Source organism: Anopheles moucheti, chromosome 2 (genome assembly GCF_943734755.1).
Source record: "Anopheles moucheti chromosome 2, idAnoMoucSN_F20_07, whole genome shotgun sequence".
Taxonomy (NCBI): domain Eukaryota; kingdom Metazoa; phylum Arthropoda; class Insecta; order Diptera; family Culicidae; genus Anopheles; species Anopheles moucheti.
The window spans coordinates 459140-479214 of record NC_069140.1 but is presented as its reverse complement, the minus strand read 5'-3'; the positions used below and the strand labels follow the sequence as shown (position 1 = coordinate 479214).

Sequence of the window (20075 nt, the reverse complement as noted above, 5' to 3'; positions counted from 1 at the left end):
AACGTGAACAGATTTCTTGAGTTCCCGAATGGTTTCCGGCTCAAGATATTGGTTTGGGAACTCGGGAAGACATACCGGCACTGCCTACCAAACCGTTCTGGCCGTTGCCTTGCTTTTGCTGTTATTATTGTGGTACGCTGTTGCAGAAATAAAGTTATAAATTTATTGCTCCGTAAAATAAGCACACACCGAGGGTCGAGAACACGCAACGCGCACGCAGTGCACAAAATCCATTAGGAATTCCTTCATCTCGCGCGGTGGATGATGATATTTCATTTTTCCTCATTTTTTACCTATTCTTATGATGGCCGGTGCAAAACGAGCAGGACGGTGGAAAGAAAGTGCACTCAGCAGCAGCAAAACGCGCGGCTTATCCGTGAAGAGCCAAGAACTTCTGCGATTGTGACGCGCAGCCACAGCAAAACCATTACCGAACCCTAATGGCATCCATTTCCACTGGCTACACACCGACCGAAAAGCCCGAATTCTCATGAACATGGCCCTTTAGCGGAGGGATCGAGAAGCCTCACATAAGCTCCCCAAAAAAAAAGGATATTATTCGACTGTTTCCCCCGTTCAACATCGCAGTAATCCCTCCATAATGCCAACCTCGCAATCCCAATTCGACTGCGACCGACAACCATAGTCCGGGCCTCCGTCCCTGCGAAAACAAATGGGGACGCTTCGAAGGGAGGTAACGGGGAGGCACTGAGGGAAGTGTGCGAATGAAGTTATGAAATAAAATAGTCCTGCACTGTTGTGCTGTATGCTTGGGGGTGGGTTCTTTGCCGAAAGAGGTTTTACTTTTTCCGAAACCTTGGAAGAAACCTAGCGTGGAAAATTGCGAATAGAAGCACAGACATTCGGCTCCCTGCGTAAGAGTTGATACGCCTGGTGTTAGGCCCTTCGGCTTTTGTCAATTTACCTTCAATTTGTAGCAAAACGGTGTACGCATTGGCAATTCCAATCCCTGCTCACTGACCCGTGCATTATTACGCCATGAGAGCGGATCAGCTTCCCGGGAGCGTGTGTCTTGCGACTTCGCTGAACCTGGTCCATTGCTGTCCCGCTGCGTATGTTCCGGCATATTTCGAATCGGATCCGGATCGTTGTGTCCAATTGGGTGGTTTGCAGTTCTGTTTTGGGGGTTTTTCCTTCTTCCGTGTATGGGACGGGTGGGCATTTTTCTTTTGCCAAAATGGCAAGAAAGTATATTCAGTCGGAAAATGGTCGGGAGTACTACTTTTACGAATTTCCTTCTTCGGAGGGTTCGCTGCAGAGTATGTCGAGCCGTTTTCCGTCCAGTTCCGGTCCAACTCCGAAACATCATCGCACAGTGCACAGTACAAATCCCCAACTTCCTTGTTTTGCGACCATTGTCACCGCTTGCTGGTGGGTTTTTGCGCTTAGATACGCATTTGGCCCCTTATTTCCGTAACCTCTTGCCACTTTCTGGCGTCCCGGCGTGCTCTCGATAGCCATCCCTTTGCTACTCTTAACAATGATCCGGATGTTTCCGTTTTTTTTGACGTAACACGGGTCCCGTGTTTCCGTTCCTGGTTAAGAAATGGGCGCTTCGGTAAATGGGAAGAAATGAAAAACTGTCACTTTCTTTATCGCATCGTCTGTTTGTATGTTTGTGGCTTGCGTAACATTTTCCTTCCCGGGTTGGTTTTCCTTACACAGCGCAGCAGCGTTGTGAAAACCGGGAGCTCAATTTTTCCCTACCAGTAGATGGCGGAAACCGTATTCACAAATGTACTGCCGAAGCATTCTGGCAAGTGTGTGGGTACGGTACGGAGTTTGCTTCCCATTTTCGGTAGCCTATTTTCCCTTCGGACGACTTCCTAGGTTGGTGTCCTTAATTTCCGGAAGGAACGGGATTGTAATGGTGAAGAGAAAGCAATACGGAGACCGCACACTTCAAGCTGAAGGCCTATTTCTGTTTCCTGAGGCAGAAAAATATGGACCAGAGCAAACCCCGGGCCGACAATTGGATGACGGAGGTTTTGTGCCAGTTGAACTGTGAAATAATATTGTAGCTCCGTTAGGTTCGTTTGCCCTGTTCTGGCGATACAGCCGGGCGTCGGGACCGGTTGGGAACCATTTCGGGGTGGTTTGGTACATCGTTGTCCGTATTTAACGAAGCGATGATGAGAGTACCCGATATGGTCGTAACGGGACCACTAGTGGGAGTATCTAAATCTGTGTGCTTTTCTACTATCAACGACAAACCAATGACTGAAGAAATGTGGAAGAAGCAGCAGCGAAAAAAAGGATATGACTCCGGAAACGACAAAGGACACAATTTGCCGAGACATCAGGCTGGACCCGGGACCCGTTTTCGAATAGATAGTGGCCTCCCAAGTGCAGTGCACAGGAAAGCGGTATCATTTTTCCCCGAAGACTCATCATCTGGTGGGCAAGTCGGGACAGTTAAATGTTCCATTTCGATCGAAAGCAAATTACCGTTATGGGGGCTGGAGCCTGGGCAGCAGCGTATCACCATGAGATCATAAGGCATGATGCTTCAACGTCCAAGTTCCTTAATCACCTGTTCAGAAGGTCGATAGCTGCAGTCGTTTGATGCTTTAAATCGAGCAAATGCCCTTTAAGGACACTGTGGAGAATTAGGGTCTTCCATGTCTTTTTTCCGGCAACTGACAGGAAGGCACTGTTGAATTCTAATCTTTTCCTAGTAATGATACTTTTGTGTAATTTATTGGGCAAACTGTCCTCAAATCAAGCTTTAAAGCAAAAGGAACCAATGGTAATGACGGACTGCGAAAACTTTGTTATCAAAATAAATGACTCTTTTTATTTTCTTTGCGGCTGTTTTTCCACTCGTATGATGCCCTTTAAATTCCCAACCACTTTTCCCTTTAAAAGTCGGAAAATGGACCATGGGCTACGGTTATGCTATGCCCGCAGTTGTCGTAAATCGTGATTTAGCAACAGCGAAGTTGTACGGACCGTATCTATTCTCTTCGTAATTGAAGCGATTAAGGTTTTGGTGTACCAGTGGGATAAGGTGTCCGAAACATGGCTTTAAGAATACGGTACATCCTGCACACAGTTACAGTATGTTAGCGCCACCGAGTCCAATGACTCTTCAAATGTGGGTAAACATGGCGTGAAGACAAAGCAACAACAGAAAAAAAACCTCACCCGAGAATAGAATCAAAATAACAAATCATCGTATCATCGTAGTACCGCTCAAATGTGCCACTGTGCGCTGATAATTTTATGACTCATGACTTTTACGACTGTTCCGTTAAGGAGGGCCAGAAAAAAAACAGGAAAACCACGTCTCTTTCGGCAGGGTTACCCTGCTGCTGCTGTTCGGTGTGCGCTCCTGGACAACGACGGTTTTTTGGAAGATTGAGGTCATAAATCCATGAAGTCTGGTGCGCCATAAAAACGGGTGGCCACCGGTTGATTTTACTAACCGCGTGTGTGTGCACGGGGTCTGTGTTTTTTTGTTGTTCTGGCTTCTTCCTTGGCTGCTTGTAGCCCAATCGCCCAACATGTACGGGGCGTATTTGTTTGACTACCAAAAATCACACCTACCTGATATTGCCTTCAGCTGATAATGTAGTATCGCTGCTCTCGCTGTAGTATCGTCAAGACCACCTCGTTATCGTTTGTTATAATGTTTGCTGTATGTTTCTTACTTTTTCTCATTCGATCTCTTTCTCACTTGTGCTCTTTCTACAGATTCGGCAAGAAAAACCCTACTACGTAGCAGATCCCGAAGTGGACTCACTTGTAAGTATCATCATCGGCTATCTGTGCACAGAGCGCAATGTTCCACTCCGTATGATCACATCCATGCATAGCAATGAGGTCATACAATCGGAGCAATCGCGTCCATCATTACAGGGCTATACTAATGAGTGTGTTATTCCTTCCTCTTCTCTCTTTACCCACAGATGGTGCAAGCAATTCAAGTTCTAAGGTTTCATCTTTTAGAGCTCGAAAAAGTAAGTACTACACAACACGACATACCATCAAAAGAAAAACGATCAAAAATTGAAAACAGAAACAATCTTTTGAAGTTTTTTCGTAAGGAAAAAGTTTTCGTACTTCCGACTTTCCTTTTCTTCGCGAAAAGAAAATACCAAATAACTAAAGCATCAAAACACCCGGAATACGAGGGCGAGAAACCCTTTTTTCGTACATGTTTCGGAAAAACCCTCTAATCCACGAATTGATCATTTTTGATGCTTTATATTATGTTATTTTCGTGCCTACACATGTACAAACACGCATTGTGTATTGGCCATGTTTCTAGCGATGATCTTCTCTTGTTGTTTACTTCTGTTGTTTTTGTTTGAACCACACGATCAAGAGATGATCTTAAGTCATTATGGTTGTTTCACCTGATGCTGGGGTGGTATATCGATATTCGATTCGACCCCGCTTCATTTTTGTCAACTTGCGGAAGAAAAGGTTTTGAATACAATTGTAACAGTCATTCCAGAAGGAAGTAATATAAAACAAGTATTGTTTTCAATACATAAATGCAAACAAATCTGAATTAGCGATTAACTAGACGAAGCTTCGGTTTGAAAAGGTACTATATTGTTGATAAGTTAAACAACTTCAGAACAAGAAATCTGATTCTCCTGTTGTTTGTGGAGGTTTTTATGCAATCTTATTGCAGTTTCTTCAGTCACATCGCCACTTAACTCGTAGCCGTCGATCATCAGCAGTGAATAACAAAATGTGTTGATAGTGTTTGTACTAATGAAGCGAATGACATGAATATCCCTATTTTGCTCAATGTCACCAAAAACAAAAACATAATCGAATGTGAGAGTCACATTAACCTTCGTGTTTAAATTATCGTCGTATATGTTATGCTTTTTTGTTTCGATGTTCGTTAACAAGCAGAATGTCGTCCAGAACCCGGCCCAGATAGTCTATCGGTTTCTAATTATGAAATTAGAATTTGTATCTGTCCATCAAAGAGCAGCGCAATAAAAGTATTCCGTGTTTTTGTCCGTTAACTTTCTTCCCTTTTGTGGTGCCGTTTTCCTGCTTCGCCGTCGCACACAAGGCACGCTAACGACATCGATCTCACTTTTTTCCACCTGTTTTAAGACAGTTCCCCAACGTAACGGGGAAAGGGTTCCATCCCGGAGTCCTTGTCCTGTGCCTGTGTGACCGTATTTATTAGCATCAATTGGGAAACCCAGTGCACCCAAGCAAATGTCCCGAACGAACGGCACGGCGGAACTGTTAAATAAGGGCAGGTCAAGCCGAACCTCGCTGAAGGTAAAAAGTAAACGAAACTAAAGGGTCGACGAGACAGTTGCAAACTCGGCCCAGGCACCAATAAACGGGGAAACACGGATGGTAGATTGAGCTCTGCCGATAAGCCAGATAGTAACTGGCTCCAAAAACTTAAAACTTGGACAGGGAACTACGCATAAGAGACCTAACAAAATATGAAGACACACAACAATACACCGTTCCATGCGTTTTTTCCAGAGTTGGCTCTGTTCGTGGCGTGCGTTCAACTTGAACGGCTTTTTATTATTTCAATTCCTTTCCCAAGGAACCGCCGGCACATTCGGATGGCATCTGCGTGTGCGTGTGCGCGAAGGTGCGCGCGCGCCCGTCCACGGAAAACGCTACTACTTTTGTTACGCAGCAACCAGCAGACCGAACGGAGCAGGAATAGAGCAGCGCCTACATTTATTGACCATTGGCCGGTGTGGTAAAACTGTTCTTCCGGAACAACCGTTGGTGGAAAAGGTGGAAAACAATTGAAACAAACAAAAAAAGAGGGACCGAGCTAGGAAGCGAACAACTTCTCTCAGCAGCGAGTGAGTTCTAGCGCGCAGCGGAATAGAAAATTGGTGAAATGAAATTCTAGTCATGAAAATGTTAATTAATTTTACTGCAACAAATTCGTGCTACTAATCTGTTATACATTTCATTATCATTTTAATTACACCGGGATTGTTTGGAAGCCGGTGGAATCGGCCGGAATGAGTTCTTGGTTTGATTCTTTGTTTGTTCGCTTGCCGTAGCCCGGGGGACGTTGGTTGGGGTTTGAATTTCCTATCAACAATTTGTAGGGTGGATTTTGGGTAACAACGGATGAGCAGTAAATTATTTTCTTCCCCCAACCCAACCATTCAGCAAAGGATCAGCGATCAGCGGAGTCCAACCACCCGTTGGATGAGCCGTTTCAGAATATGTTCGCGATGTTGTTCTCATTTGCTCAACCAAACGCATGGAATTTTGAGTGTTTTAAGTGAGAAATTAGAGTTTTAGACCTGCTCCACACTGCAGATTTTCGATGATATTTTTGTGGCTTCTCCGAGTGCCATAACCCATATGCCGGCATTGAACGTGACGGATCATAATTGTGGCGCCAATAACGACTTGGTGCACTTGATGGCGCGAAAATAATCAAATAATCCCTCGAATTGGGTAGTTGATAATAGCAGCTGACCCTTAACCGTCCGTACGTTATTGAGCTGTTGAGCTGGCATAATCAAGCTTGTACTTGGCGCAACAACAAAAAATAAACATCAGCAACGGACAAGCCTAAGGCGGGAAATAGTACTCGTAGTAGCAGCAGAAGAAGCAATTAGGGGTGCGCACATTAACTGGAAAAGGTCTCCCCATTATCAGGCGCTGATCAGCTGTTTGTGGATTCGCGCTACACCCATCTTCCGCCCTGTTCCGCGACCGTGTTCCGTTATCCGGAGCGATTCCGTAAGCACCTTGACAAGCATCGTCGATTGCATCGTCGGATCGGATCGGATTGAGCCCGATGATTGATTGCAATAATAATATTAGTATCAACCTCGTTTCGTGCCCTTTCTGCCGCCGGGCCCGTGTGCAGCGCGTCGCACACACAAATGACACTTTGCTGTACCGACGCAATTTGTTGGTACGGCACGAAAACCATTGCGATTAGAGACCGCGTCCAGGCCTTTGATAAAGTGCAATCGCAGTGCAATCAGCTGAGCGAACAGGGTTTGAGATGAAAAATCATCTTTCAATCGAGGTTTTTGTTCCATGGATGTGTTTTCCCCCCTTTGTGTGGAGCCTTTTGTGATTAGAGTTTCCTATTCCCACGAACCTCATGATTCTCGGATGGATCCGGAGCAGAGCACCAAGGGAGTGTGACCACTAATGCGTAAAATATGTAGCTCCATTTTTTGTTTTCCCATTTGGTGGTGAGTTCCTCCCGTTCATGTGCTTTTTTATCTTTGGACTGGATTAAACGCGTGTGCCCAGCTGCATGATGATGGTGTCCGTTGAAATTGGCACCGAACATGACTTTGCTCGCACACGGAGGCTGCCACAATATAGGACATCAAGGGAGGATCAATAAAATCTCCCGATTTATGGCCATGACACGACGAGCACTCTGCCCAACTCTACCACTCTCCCGGTACGAGTATTATCACGTTTCCAACCATGCGAGCGCTGTGTGTGTGTGCGCGTAAGGAATATCATAAAAATGTCCAATATATGACACACACCATCTACTGGGCCTGTTTTTTTAGTAGTTTAGCTCTTGCATCCAGGAATCCTTCCCGTGCAAAATGGGTCTCAGAGTTTTATTTTTGCATTTCGTGCAGCTTTCATCTCGTTCAGCCCAAAATTAAAAGGTGCCAACTGGGGGGGTGCATTGTGGAGTGCATAACTTTTCCATCCTGAAAACCCTTTCAGTGGCTGGTGAAATTAGTGTCGCGCCGTGTCGCTTTTGCCGCCTGCTGGTGCGAATTATCACGGAAACAATTAATTGGGGTCGCGAATGGGCAGCCCCTTTTGGCTGCATGCCTTAAAGTTATCCGTTTAATTTTGCCGGATGTCTTGCTAGTTGCGGACGCCACCTGTGGTGTGTAATTTTAGCATTTTTAGCCCTTGATTACATGCGATATTGTTAGGGGAGCTGTCCGGGAAGGTGTCAATGACGTTGAATACGAATGATTTGCGAACAGCATTTCACGGTTTTCCAACAAGCAAAGGCGATCAAGTACCGAGATAACAAACAGTCTCGCCTTGATCGTTGCCTGCCTACTAGCTTCTGGGAGTCGTACGTTGCTCTTACGCACCCCTGATGAGCATTCGCTAAGTTCGCTTCGTTCGTTTCGCTTGGTTCATATTTGACCACCAGCTGACCGGCGCCTCCACCCAATCCCTTTCCGTCGCAGGCCCGAACGGGCGGACATAAAATATGGATTCGATTCGGGTTCGGGGTTTGAAATTCGAGCCGAAGGCGAATATTGAAAAGCTGTAATGGGTTTTTTGTCCCCTCCGGTGCGCCCGAAAACGACACGACAAACACGGGGGAAAAACTCGCGCCGGTATTGGGAGCCAAAATGAATCAAAATAAATAAAACTACGCCGGCAAAACCGCAGCACTAGCAGGACGGTGCTTTTTGGTTTTTGGTGCGCGGACGCGAAGAATATCGAATGTACATTTGAATACTTCCAACACACGCGGGAAAAAAGCAAAAAAACATGCTCCACGGACACACGGCAGAGGGACACCCAAATGTCGGGGGGTGGTAACCCCATCCCCACAAAGGAAAGGATAAACGATATCAGGAAAGGGAATATGGCATATAAATATTGTGCGAGAAGCCGAATGAACTATCTGAAAGAAGACCGAACAAAACAAAGGCAAAAAAGCGATCTCCCCCCAGAACCACTAAAAACAAAATAAATAAATAAATAAATAAATAAAGAACACAATGAAACACTACATGAATTCGGTTCGGCCGTACGGCGGACGACGACGTTGGGCTCGTTTTTGGCCACCCGCGGCCACCCAACCCGGACCACCCCTTTCTTACACCACCCGCTCAACCCCCCTTCAAAACGAACCCCCGGCCCAGCGCGCCGTCAATCGCAGGCTACCAAACAAAATGGGAAAGAATAATTTATTTCATTTCGAGCCTTCGATCGCGTCCTCTTCAGTTCTCCGTTCTGGTGCCCGAACCAGCCAGAAAGGGGCCCCCACTCTCGAGCTCGTTAGTTCTTGTGCGTTCTTCTAACATTTTCGGCAAAACAGGTTTACCTGTGCACATGTATGTAGACAGAACTTTTTGTTACATTTTTTATTTTGCATCTGTCTGTTTTGTTTCCATTTCGTCCACCGAACGAAAGGACAAACTCTGGTCGAAAGTCAGAGCGTGCGCGCGCTTGTGTGAGTGTTTGTACCGATCGGAACGATCTCGATGCGAACCCCGGGTGAAGTTGGATATGGGAAAACGGTACGGCCAGACACAACACAACGCTTCACCAGTGCTGCCCTTTTGTACCTTTTCGGATATTCGAGATTTAATGTTGTCCGCGCTTGGTGGGCACCGAAAAACCCTTTCAATGTTTTGATACGCAACCCGAAATGCTCTAGCCACCACCAACGATTTGGAAATGAGCTTCCAAACCATCCATCTGCTGTGGTTCGGTTTATGTGCGTTGTGCGCTCCATATCTGCCACCAGCAGATAAATGCCGCTCCACCCGAAACCCTCCCCCCCAGAATGATGACAGGCCAGGTTTGTCTATTTTTATGGCGAAACAATTCCTGAGGACTTGAGGACTTGGGGCGGAAGGTTTGAGAAAAGCACTTGACAGCTTCGGTTGAACAGGTCAAAAGGGGGTTTTATGGGCACGGGATGACAATTTTTGTCGTACGTCGACAAAGCGCCGTATGCTTGAAATAGACGAACATAAAAAGCTATGATTGTTTATGAGGTACACCGTGTGTTCGTTGCGAGGAGTGTGTTCCACCGATTCGTTTGATATCGGTCTTTGCATATTTCCGACACGGCACCGGTACCACGGGAGAGATACTCCTGCTTGGGCTGCTTTTCTATACACCGATAACATTTATCGTTGAAGTTTATTTGATTCACCTGCTCGGCTGCCCTGTAGGGCTCCGCAGTTGTTTGTGTGTTCCCCGGGGTTGGTGGTAATGGGTGCTGAGTTAGAAAATGGGAGGAATGGGGTAGAGCGGATTTGGCACAGTGTTTCAAATTTCCTGCGCACCAAAATGGTGGAACGGTCTGAATGATTCCATCCCCTAACACGGCCAACGACCACGGTGCACGACGATAATCGGTCCATTCGGTCAGGCGAATTCGTAAACTCTTGCGGAATGGCTGCGCGAGGGAATTTCCATTATTGTATCGCTGCGAAACGTATCTGCTCATTCTTTTTCCACTGCGTCTTCGCGTCTTTTCTCGTGGCACGGAAACATTATAAGTGTCCGGGTGCCGGTTCTTGCGTGTGGATTTCTTCCATTCCTGAATTCCTGTGCCAATGCCTGCGAGTTCATCTCCTTATCCAACCGCTGTCTAAAAGGTGTTCCCCCAGGTTTGGTAAGGATTTGCAGGCCCAAAACACCAACAAAAAACTGAACAATCAATCCGGTTTCCACCGCTCCAACCGGTCTCCTTGCGCGTGAGTCCTAACTTATTCTAAGGTGATTAAACTTCCCCTTTGGAAACCTTTAAGTTTTCGGCTCCCTCGATGGGGGTACCGCGGTGTACCGGAAGGCGAAGGACAAGGTGACGGTTGTGTTGCCGTGGAATGTTTATCGAAAAATACTTTGAAACGCGCTCAAAACTCATTGACTCCTGCCCTTCGAAACGCTTGTTATTTCTGATCCCTCTCCGTGATGGTCATTCGAATCGAAGGCGATTTCGTGTGGAGAAGGATTTTTTTTTTCCCTTGCTTTAATTTCCACCAATTGATTGCCGTGTTTCTTATACGAAGTCGGTGCATCAATTCGGTGCATATTTTCAACACAGCCCACACCGTTGATGAGGTGTGCGTTTTGTGTGTGCCGAGGTGTGGTACCACATCTGATGCTTGGAACATCCGCAAAAACCTCGGAGCGGTTTGGGTCACGAAAGATCTAAATCCATTACGAATTTGATCGAGCGCAACCCGTTTTCGTTCCCTTTTTGATCGGTGAGATGAGGTGGGAGATGTGGGATCTTGTGTGTAGACATTGTATAATGGCTTGAAAGCATACAACACAGTTCTCAGAACGAACCAAAACAGCGAACGATAAACTCATACAAGTTTTGAATCAATCTGTCCAGGGCTTTTTTTCCGGCGAATACTCCGAAACCATAAAGGTGTAATGTAGGAATTTAAATTTGTACTAACACTGTCGCTTCACTATCAAACACTATCAACACACTGCATTCGAAAATCGATCCGCTATGAGAAATAATGGACGAGAGAGACGAGAAGAAACTGAACTGATGACAAATAAACCAGAGATGAAAACAAAAAAACCAAAACACCGCATGCACCGCAAGTGAGAAACTTGTGAAATGCTTTGAAAATTCTGAATGCTTGCACTCGTTCGCCGTTAAAGGTGGTGTGCGAATGATTTTTATTTTCCGCTCTACGCGATCCCATCATTTCCGTTCGCGAGAACGGAGATGTCAACCAAAAAACATCCCGCATAAAGAATGTCAAACAATTACGCCAAGACGAACCGAGTGTGCCAATGGGTTTTGGGTACGGAAATGTTTTTTTGCGTACCGAAATCTTGCATCATATGCTGGTCGCATGTATTAAAAGATCGAGATTGTCTGGGATCGTCCAACAAAACCGGCTCCTCCGGGATCACATTTGCCGATCAGATCTCAGGACAGGAGAGCTTTTGAAAAATTAACTTCAATTATCTCGTTCACTTCGTCACCTTTTTGGCGTTTGGGAATATTTGGATACCCACAACAACACAAATTAGGCAGAAACCTCAAACTATATGACAATATGATGACAAATGGGGAAGGAGAGCGTGCGAGAAAGTCCCAAGCAGTATTTGGTGGCTTGAATGAACTTTGATCGCTATCGACTGTGTGGAGTATTTAACACCGCTCCGAGGATTAAACCATTCTGACGTTTGAAATGTTGGAATCTTGCCGTGGAACAATCGGTCAAGGCATCATATTGAACACATTAGAGAACATCATGGTTTTGCTAACTTTCAACGGATTGAAACATAAATGTCCACGAAAGAGCAGCTGTTATCGGATGACACCCTGAATGGATGTACGTCACAATGATAATTGTAAACGATCATAAAATATGTTTTATGAATCGACTTGTTACCCAATAACAGTAGCAAACGAAATGGAAACAATCCACTCGTACTGTTGCTAATCTTTATTTGTTTTTGCCCGTACAAGAACACGGGAGGAATACGATATTGATTGAATTGAGTTTTTATTTACGAACCAAATACAGTTATTATCCGTAGTTTTTTGTATCACCAGTTTGGTGATAAATTATGGCTTTGGGGTGGGTTCTGTTTGTTGCTGTTACTATCCACACATTTATGACATTGGGTATTGGGTTTTTGCTATCCAAGATGATGTCACGAGATGTGATGGATGTGAAAACCTGCAACAATGATACACCTCAACAAAGGCAGAAAAACTAACATTTTAAAACACCGAAGCTTCGAAAACAACACACCAGTAAATAGTCAAACAAAAACCCCTTTGCAAAATGAATCGCGATAAATAAATTTTACGCCAATCGAACACGATTGCGCAATAGAGATCGAAACATGAACCAAAACCAAAAACCTTCCAAAAGAATGACAAAAATGTAGCCAATATTTTATTTGCTGGTCGACAATATAAATATCCCATGCAGCATTGAAACACAACAAAACAAACAGCCAAAATGGCAATGTTGGTGCATTTCGGGTGAGCCCGGGACATTCCTCCTTAATGCCCGGGTCTTCAATTTCCACCAGTACACACTGTTGTTATGTGTACAGCCGGAAAATCGAAATGTGTAAACAAGCAAACGAAAAAAAGAAGTATTAAACACAACATTCGAAAAACGATAACAAACAAAAAAACATATTAAAAAAACACAATAGAAGATCATAGCGTCCTATGGAAACACGGGCCAGGCAGCCGGAAAAAGGCAAGAGAAGAAAAGAGAAGGGAAGAAAGAGCGAAAATGGGGTTGCAATACACCCGCCTCACATAAAAAAGCGCGCCAATATTGCCGTTACTTGCCTTTTTTGTGACACACTTTCCCTTTCTCTCTGCTTTCTCTGTTGTTTCAGGTGCATGAACTGTGTGATAATTTTTGCCATCGATATATATCGTGCTTAAAGGGTAAAATGCCAATAGATTTAGTGATTGACGAACGGGACACCACCAAACCACCAGAATTAGGCGGTGCCAATGGCGAGGGTAGAAGTAATGCAGATTCAACATCGCATACTGATGGAGCTAGCACACCAGACGTTGTGAGTACCCCCTTCGCGGGAGCACATGGTCCTATATTGGCGAGCTACAATGCGGTGGTGCACCCATGTTCGTAGTACGACTATGACCTTCTTGCAAAAACGAAGCGGGTGCTCACAATGCCCTGGGATAATGGCCAGAACTTCACTTGATCGCGCTGAAGAACTTTGAATAGCACAATAGAACAAAACTAAAATTAAAAAACAAACAAACAAACAAACAAACGCTAAAGCTAAAAAACACACAAAATATATGCTAAAGGAACTTATGTCAGAGAAGAGCAACCAGGAATGAGAAGAAATAAAACCAGAACAAAAAATCAAGAAAAGCTACGAAATTAAGCCTAAAACTAAATCTCATATGCATACGCAATCTTTACATTTCGTTTACTTTTGTTTTTTTTTTCAAAAACAAAAAGATATTACAATGTCTTTTGAAAACCAAAACCGATATAAAAGAATGGAGAGGAGAGATGCACAAAATCCCCGCAGAATACATTAACGAAACATAATGCCGAATCGAAATGAATCGCCGTTTTTGGAGATGAATAGTTGCGAAAGCTCTCGCCGCCTAAAACTTAACCTTAAACACAAAAGAAAAAAAAGAAAACAGAGCGTATAGTTGTTGAAACCGAAAACATGCGAAATGATTGAAAACCTACATTTCCGTTTGCAACAAGACAACATACACAAATTACACGCATACCAAAAATTAAACAAAAAAAAACAGCTAACGAAACAGATACACTACAACATCTCAACTCCACTTCCTTAACGTTAGAGCAGAAAACAGAAAACAGAAGAGCATAACAGCGAAACTAAAACAAAAAATAACATACACTGCTACGCATGTATCGGTGCTGCCTACTTATTTCGTATTGATGATGATTGCATTTATGATTTCTTTTCTTTTGTACCTCGCAAACTCCTTTACACACAATCGCGGGCAACAAGGATAGCGCTAAAGGTGCAGCTTGGGAGAAGTAAATATGTTCTCTGATCCCAGATGCCTCATGAGATGCTTCACTCCGGGTCCGTAAGGATCAAGGGACGTGGATAGCGGAAGGAGGGTGGTACATTCACAGCAGTGCACAATTGAGTTGCAATGCAGAGTAGTAGTAGTAGTAGCTCGGTTGGTACGTACACCACACCACCATGCCTGTTGGTCAGGTTTTTTTAGCAAAAGGCAGCTGTGTGCCTGCACAATGCCCGAATGAAATGAGATGATTAATGAAGAGTTTTGCCTCACGTACAGAAGCTTCGGGAATTGCATTCCGAGACATAATATTAAAATTAAAAGCTCCAGCACCGTCAGGACGCAGCATGATGCTTGCTGTGCCCGGCTGGGCGACGGAGACCGCATCATAGGTCTCCCCAAAACTCCTCCGCCATTCTGAATGCTCGAATTTGCATTTGAGATCTTGTTTGCTGTTGGCTCCATTTTTTTTTTGCATCCCCTTTAAACCTGTGTTTGATCTGTCTCACGTAGGCGAAGAACACGATATAGCGTGCGTTTATTATGGGTGAGCATGATTCAAAAAGCGGGGCAAAATTAAAGATAAAGAGCATACGCGCCCGGCATGGCTGAAGCAGAGGTCTGAAAGAAGACAGGATGACCGATGATAGAATTGAGTGCTGTGCGCGATCAGACAGATCGAAACAGGAAAGAGTTTTGAACATGATGTTGAATATTTCAAACCGATTAATAAAGCGCAAAAGGGAAACTAGAAGCACAAGGACATGTGTTTTATAGCAGCAAAGCCAGTAAGGGAAGTAACAGCGCGCAAGCAACAGCCTCTAGATTGGAGAAGCCTCAGGAAAAAATGATTGTTTTTGCACCTCTTTCTCGAAGGAGGGATCGGCATCTGCATGTGCAACGATGATTCCAATTTCCTTCACTTTTTCACTCTATGTGCAACATCTCATACCGCATACAAGTAGAGCTCAGTAGCTGATAAGTGCGTAGTACGTTGTTCGGCGGTGAACCACACATACACCATACCTTCCGCGAAGAACTTAAGAACGGAGAATGTAATGCAGTGCAGAATGTAATTTAAAAAGCTAAACCGGAAATGAGAGTCAGTGTAACAGTCAAACACAGCCCGACAGATAAAGGCAGAAAGCGTTAACCATGTTCTCCCCCCGATCGTTTGATTGTGAAAATGTAAATAGTATATTTCCCGTGCATCACTAGAACTAGGCCAGAATTACACGCTCATAAAGAGATGCAAAACATAGCATGCGTTTATAGTAGTCATGGCAGCCGACGGCAGAAGAGAGCAACAGCAGCGCAGTAGCAGCAACCACGCGAACAAAGGCGAAGACGTTCAGCCGCGCCAGAGGAAGTGTTCAAGCTTTCAATGGCAGCAGAAGAAGGCACTGGAGCTAGGAGTGGAAGTGGAATACAAAAGTTAGCTAAACCGAAATCAGGCTAATGCATCAGCCTGATGAAACAAATACGTAATTAGCGTGTAAGATGAGCAGACTGCACCAGAAGAAAGCTCGAATTTTGAATGCAAAATTTAAAACATTAACTATTAATCCTCATGCGTATACGTAACAAAACGGCAAGCCACTAAGGATGTTTAGCAAATGAAACTAATGAAAACCCAAGCAGAAAAGCATATAAAAAAAAGCAGAAGGTACCAAACCCAAGAGAGTGCGCATACAATAGGAAGCGTTTTTGGCATAAAGAATATCTAAACCACATGGCAAAACAAAAAGAAAAACATATTTAGGTCTAACTGGAAAAAGAAAAGATAAAAACAGAACAACATCAGTCGTTAGGGCAGGATACAAATATGCAGCCACAGCAGCCAGCACACCACAAAAGGAACATATGCATAGCCCAATATTTTGAAGCGGATAGAAAAGCGTAAAAACACTAAAAGAGATAACAAAACACCGGCAAAACAAAGCGAAACAAGAAAAAAGTAATACCAGCGAACGAACGAGATTAGTTTTGTAGCACTTCGTTTTTGCAAGAGGCCCATATAGCTCGCCAATAGTACAATTTTACCATTGACGTAACAATTTGGCAACAATATTTCGTACCCCATCGTGTTACCCTTGGAACCCCCCTACAATACCATCCACCCCCCCCCCCCCCCATGCTCCCCTTCACCTGATGAATCGAATCCTTGATTTATTGTTCTAATATGTTCCACTCATTCAAAAACCCATCATCACCAAATCTTGTTTTTTGGAGTTCTAGATTGAACATTGCACGTGAAACGACACTCAGTGTAACATGTGCGTTTTTTCTATAATTGTTCTCCGATTTTTGCGGAATTATGGAATTTCCGCAACACAACCATACCTGCATTGACGCATGGTGGTTGTTTTATGGATTATTTTCCTTCTTTGCTAACATCGCATTAGCTCATAAATTGACAGTGATTGGGTTTCAAATGTGGAATACTCGCTAGTCACGCTGGAGGGCCTCGGAATGTCCACCACCACAAAACAAACTACAGCCCATTCACTCCATTCACCTTTCGACGCCATGGTTAATCAATATTTTACTTTCAGCCTATCCTCATTCATCTGCGTGCAATGGTGACTTTATAGTTTGAATCACTGAGTCACTTCATACTGTGAACCTTTCATCTTCCTATGTTTTCCATCCATCTAAACACGGTTCGGAAACAAATATTGCATTGCCAAATTGTCACGTATTATTTATTTTATCTTTAGATGTAGATTTGCTCCTCCTTTAACACAATAATTTGCATGACGTTTTTACAACTTCCCAAATGTACTAGATGCGTCTTCCTTCAATACTCCTCCAATTATTACTACTCGACGTCTGACTTTTAATGGAGCCGGTTTACGCTGGCTGTGTTCTTGCTAGCTCTAACGCACCAATTAGTACATTCGTTTGTCTAATTGAGTGGACCAATTATGTCAAATTATGCAATATTGCAAACCTTTTCTCGATTAACAGCCAATTATTCGATGTTTCGGGGGTATTGTTTGTATAAACAAATGATGAAGTTACTTTCTTATCTCTCAAGGGATTTAAGTCGCCTCCCTTTCAAGGGAGTTGAAAAAAGACTTATGTATTTATTGTTTTGTTCCATTTATTTTGCGGTTTCCCAAACATTGAAGTCGGTGTACAAACATTTGATTCGATCGATGGGAGACTGCTACTTTCTCTTCTATACTAACTAAACGAATGATCAAACGAATGTATGGGCTCGTGCGTACGAAGTGTTACTGATTTTTTTTCGATACCTTTAACTAACGATTGTTATTAGCTTCAACTGTAAGATTGCATCGGTTCTTGTCGGTTTGTCGGCAGACACACATCACATTTCCTGCTTATGGTTTTCTGTTACAAAATGGCAAACGCCAAAGTGCAAAACGACATGTAATGAACGTTTACGTTTTGTTCATTTTGTCAAAAAAATAGCAAAAACCAAGCGCAAAACTAACTTTCCCAATCATCAAAACTCAAAACAACACATGGTGCCACATTTGCACCACCCGCAAAACAAACAAAAAAACCTAAAATACGTAAATTATGTGCGACTGACTTTAACACTCGTTCTCGTTCTCAAAGAGGGTGTAGGAATAGCATCAGTAAACAAAACATCACGAAAGAATGGGCAAAGATAAGTTAATCTAAAACATATGTAGCGGGTAAGTGGACGGAATCATCGTGGCATTACGCAGCACAGACAAGTGCGAAACCAAGTATCCTCGCCCGGTTGAGGTTATCAAAATCGCGGAAAAGCACGATTAAACAATTAAACATTGACTAGAGAATAGTACTGAGTACCGAGATCCCGAGCTAGGCTGAGATAGTACGCTCTGCTGGACGGGTTTAGGGCTCTGTGTTTTTGTTTTATTTCATTGTTACTTTGCGTACGGTTTTTAGAAAGCGATACACTGCGTATCAAGGTGTGGAAATGAATCAAAATGGCAACAAAGAAAACAAAAAATGAAGAAGAAACGAAATGCAAAAAAGTAAAAACAAAATAATACCCATTTAAGCAATTGAATGCGAACAAAACAGTGGTGGTAAAAAGAGTATACGATTTTTAAAACAAAACACAGCTACAAAATGAAACATGCGGCAAAAGAAAACGAAACTAAACAAAACTAACTAATTCGAGTATTAAGCTTTACACTTTTGTTTTTATTTTTTATCGGTTTACTTATTACCATTCGGTAGAGTATTTTAACCGCAGGGGCCTAGGGAACACATTGCATAAACACACAAACACAGAGCGAAAAAGTAAATAATTGAACGGATAAGTATAAGCGTAAGAGTAATGTGTAAGCGCAGGATAGCAGAAGGCAGTATAGAAGCGGGTTAAGCAGCAATTAGACGATTGATATATCGGTTGCATAGCATCCCAGCGATGGTGCAACAGCGTAAGGTTAGGAATTATTATCTTACCCAATATTCAATATATTTATCGCAAAAAGAGCGGGTCGGGGCGTAAATATTCCAACCAACAGGTCAGGTCAGCAGGATCCACAAGTCAGGAGATTATATTGGGGGCAGAAATTCATCTTCTGTCTTATGCGCCAATATGCATACCTTTTAGGTTTTATTTTTTGTTTTTGTTTTCCTTTTTGGAAATCTCTTTTTCGCACACATTAAAGTTCGCGATGTTGGGAATGCATTTAAATAACAAGAACGGCAAAAGGCTTGAGAAAGGCAGGTGGAGTTAGGCAAATCAAAAATAAGAAGAAAAAAAACCCCGAGATACGGAACAATACCAACAAAATACATACGTATACCAAGAGCAACAGAACGATAGCGTGATTGATTGAAATTGTAAATGTATACCTAATTAAAGTATTTTCATAAAAAAACCATGCTAAAACCGGTGCAGCCGATGTTGATACAACGGTTATGGCTTTGTTAAGCACGTTTAGGCATATAGGGCAAAGCGGTAAGGGTGGCGTACGATTTCGATGTAACATTTCTCCCATGTAACCCATCAGGGCCTAGGGGCGGCGGTATACCGGACACGATCGCTTCCGAATTGATCGTAGCGAACGGCAGAACGAGACGATAATTTATTCTTACCTCACTTTCCGGTGTGTGGTTGAACCTAACCTGAACCGGAATGGCAAGAAGGGAAATGTTGTATCTGTGTCGAAGACTAATCAGCACAAAGAAACGCGCATTTTCCTACGCGTCGATGCTTGATGAAATGCCGCAGGAAGATTAGGGAAAAGCGGGAAATGGAGAAGGAAAAGTACTAAACGCAACACAACGTATACGACGAATGGCTTTCATTTGCCAGTGAATGAAAGCTAAACCAACCAATCAAACGAAAACCTTTAATTCATAATTTTCCATCGATACTAACCATTTAAAGGGCTCGATACGTAGTGCAACAAAACAATGCATCGATCACCCTCAACCCTTACTCCCCGTACTAAGTTTTGATCAGCTCAGTTAGCAATACTTGTAAGTATGTAATATAATACGTAACAAAACAAAATCATTGATTAATGGCGTTTCGCAACGCGCTACCGGAAGCATTTTAATGCCAGTAGTATAAAACGAAGAAGCAGAAATGATTATATACGTACATAAATGTAGTTTGCAAAATGCTAAGGAAACTAACAAAACTGTAAATGGAAGGAATCCCATTTCAGCAGAAGCTCCCCGCTCTTTACCTCCTTCCCCCCCTCTAGCAGTCCAGCCACTAAACTTTATCCTCCAATTATCTCTCTCCAATCATCCATCCGAACGCACACCAATCCCCTTTATTCTTCCCGGGAAAATACATAGAATCTCGTGATCGCTCGCTAAAGCTTCTACGGCAAACGTCTGCAAT

At 43.5% G+C, this 20075-nt stretch overlaps 2 protein-coding genes across 2 annotated transcripts in view; one reads left to right on the top strand and one right to left on the bottom strand.

Annotated features, from left to right (window-relative positions):
- LOC128309459 (homeobox protein homothorax) overlaps positions 1 to 20075 on the top strand; it is a 169862-nt gene that overhangs the window by 49254 nt on the left and 100533 nt on the right. The window contains exons 5-7 of the mRNA XM_053045859.1: positions 3718 to 3768; positions 3933 to 3983; positions 13087 to 13272. Of these exons, the coding sequence (XP_052901819.1) occupies positions 3718 to 3768; positions 3933 to 3983; positions 13087 to 13272 (288 nt within the window). The remainder of the gene's footprint in view (positions 1 to 3717; positions 3769 to 3932; positions 3984 to 13086; positions 13273 to 20075) is intronic.
- LOC128309458 (uncharacterized) overlaps positions 1 to 20075 on the bottom strand; it is a 195683-nt gene that overhangs the window by 125046 nt on the left and 50562 nt on the right. The window lies entirely within an intron of this gene.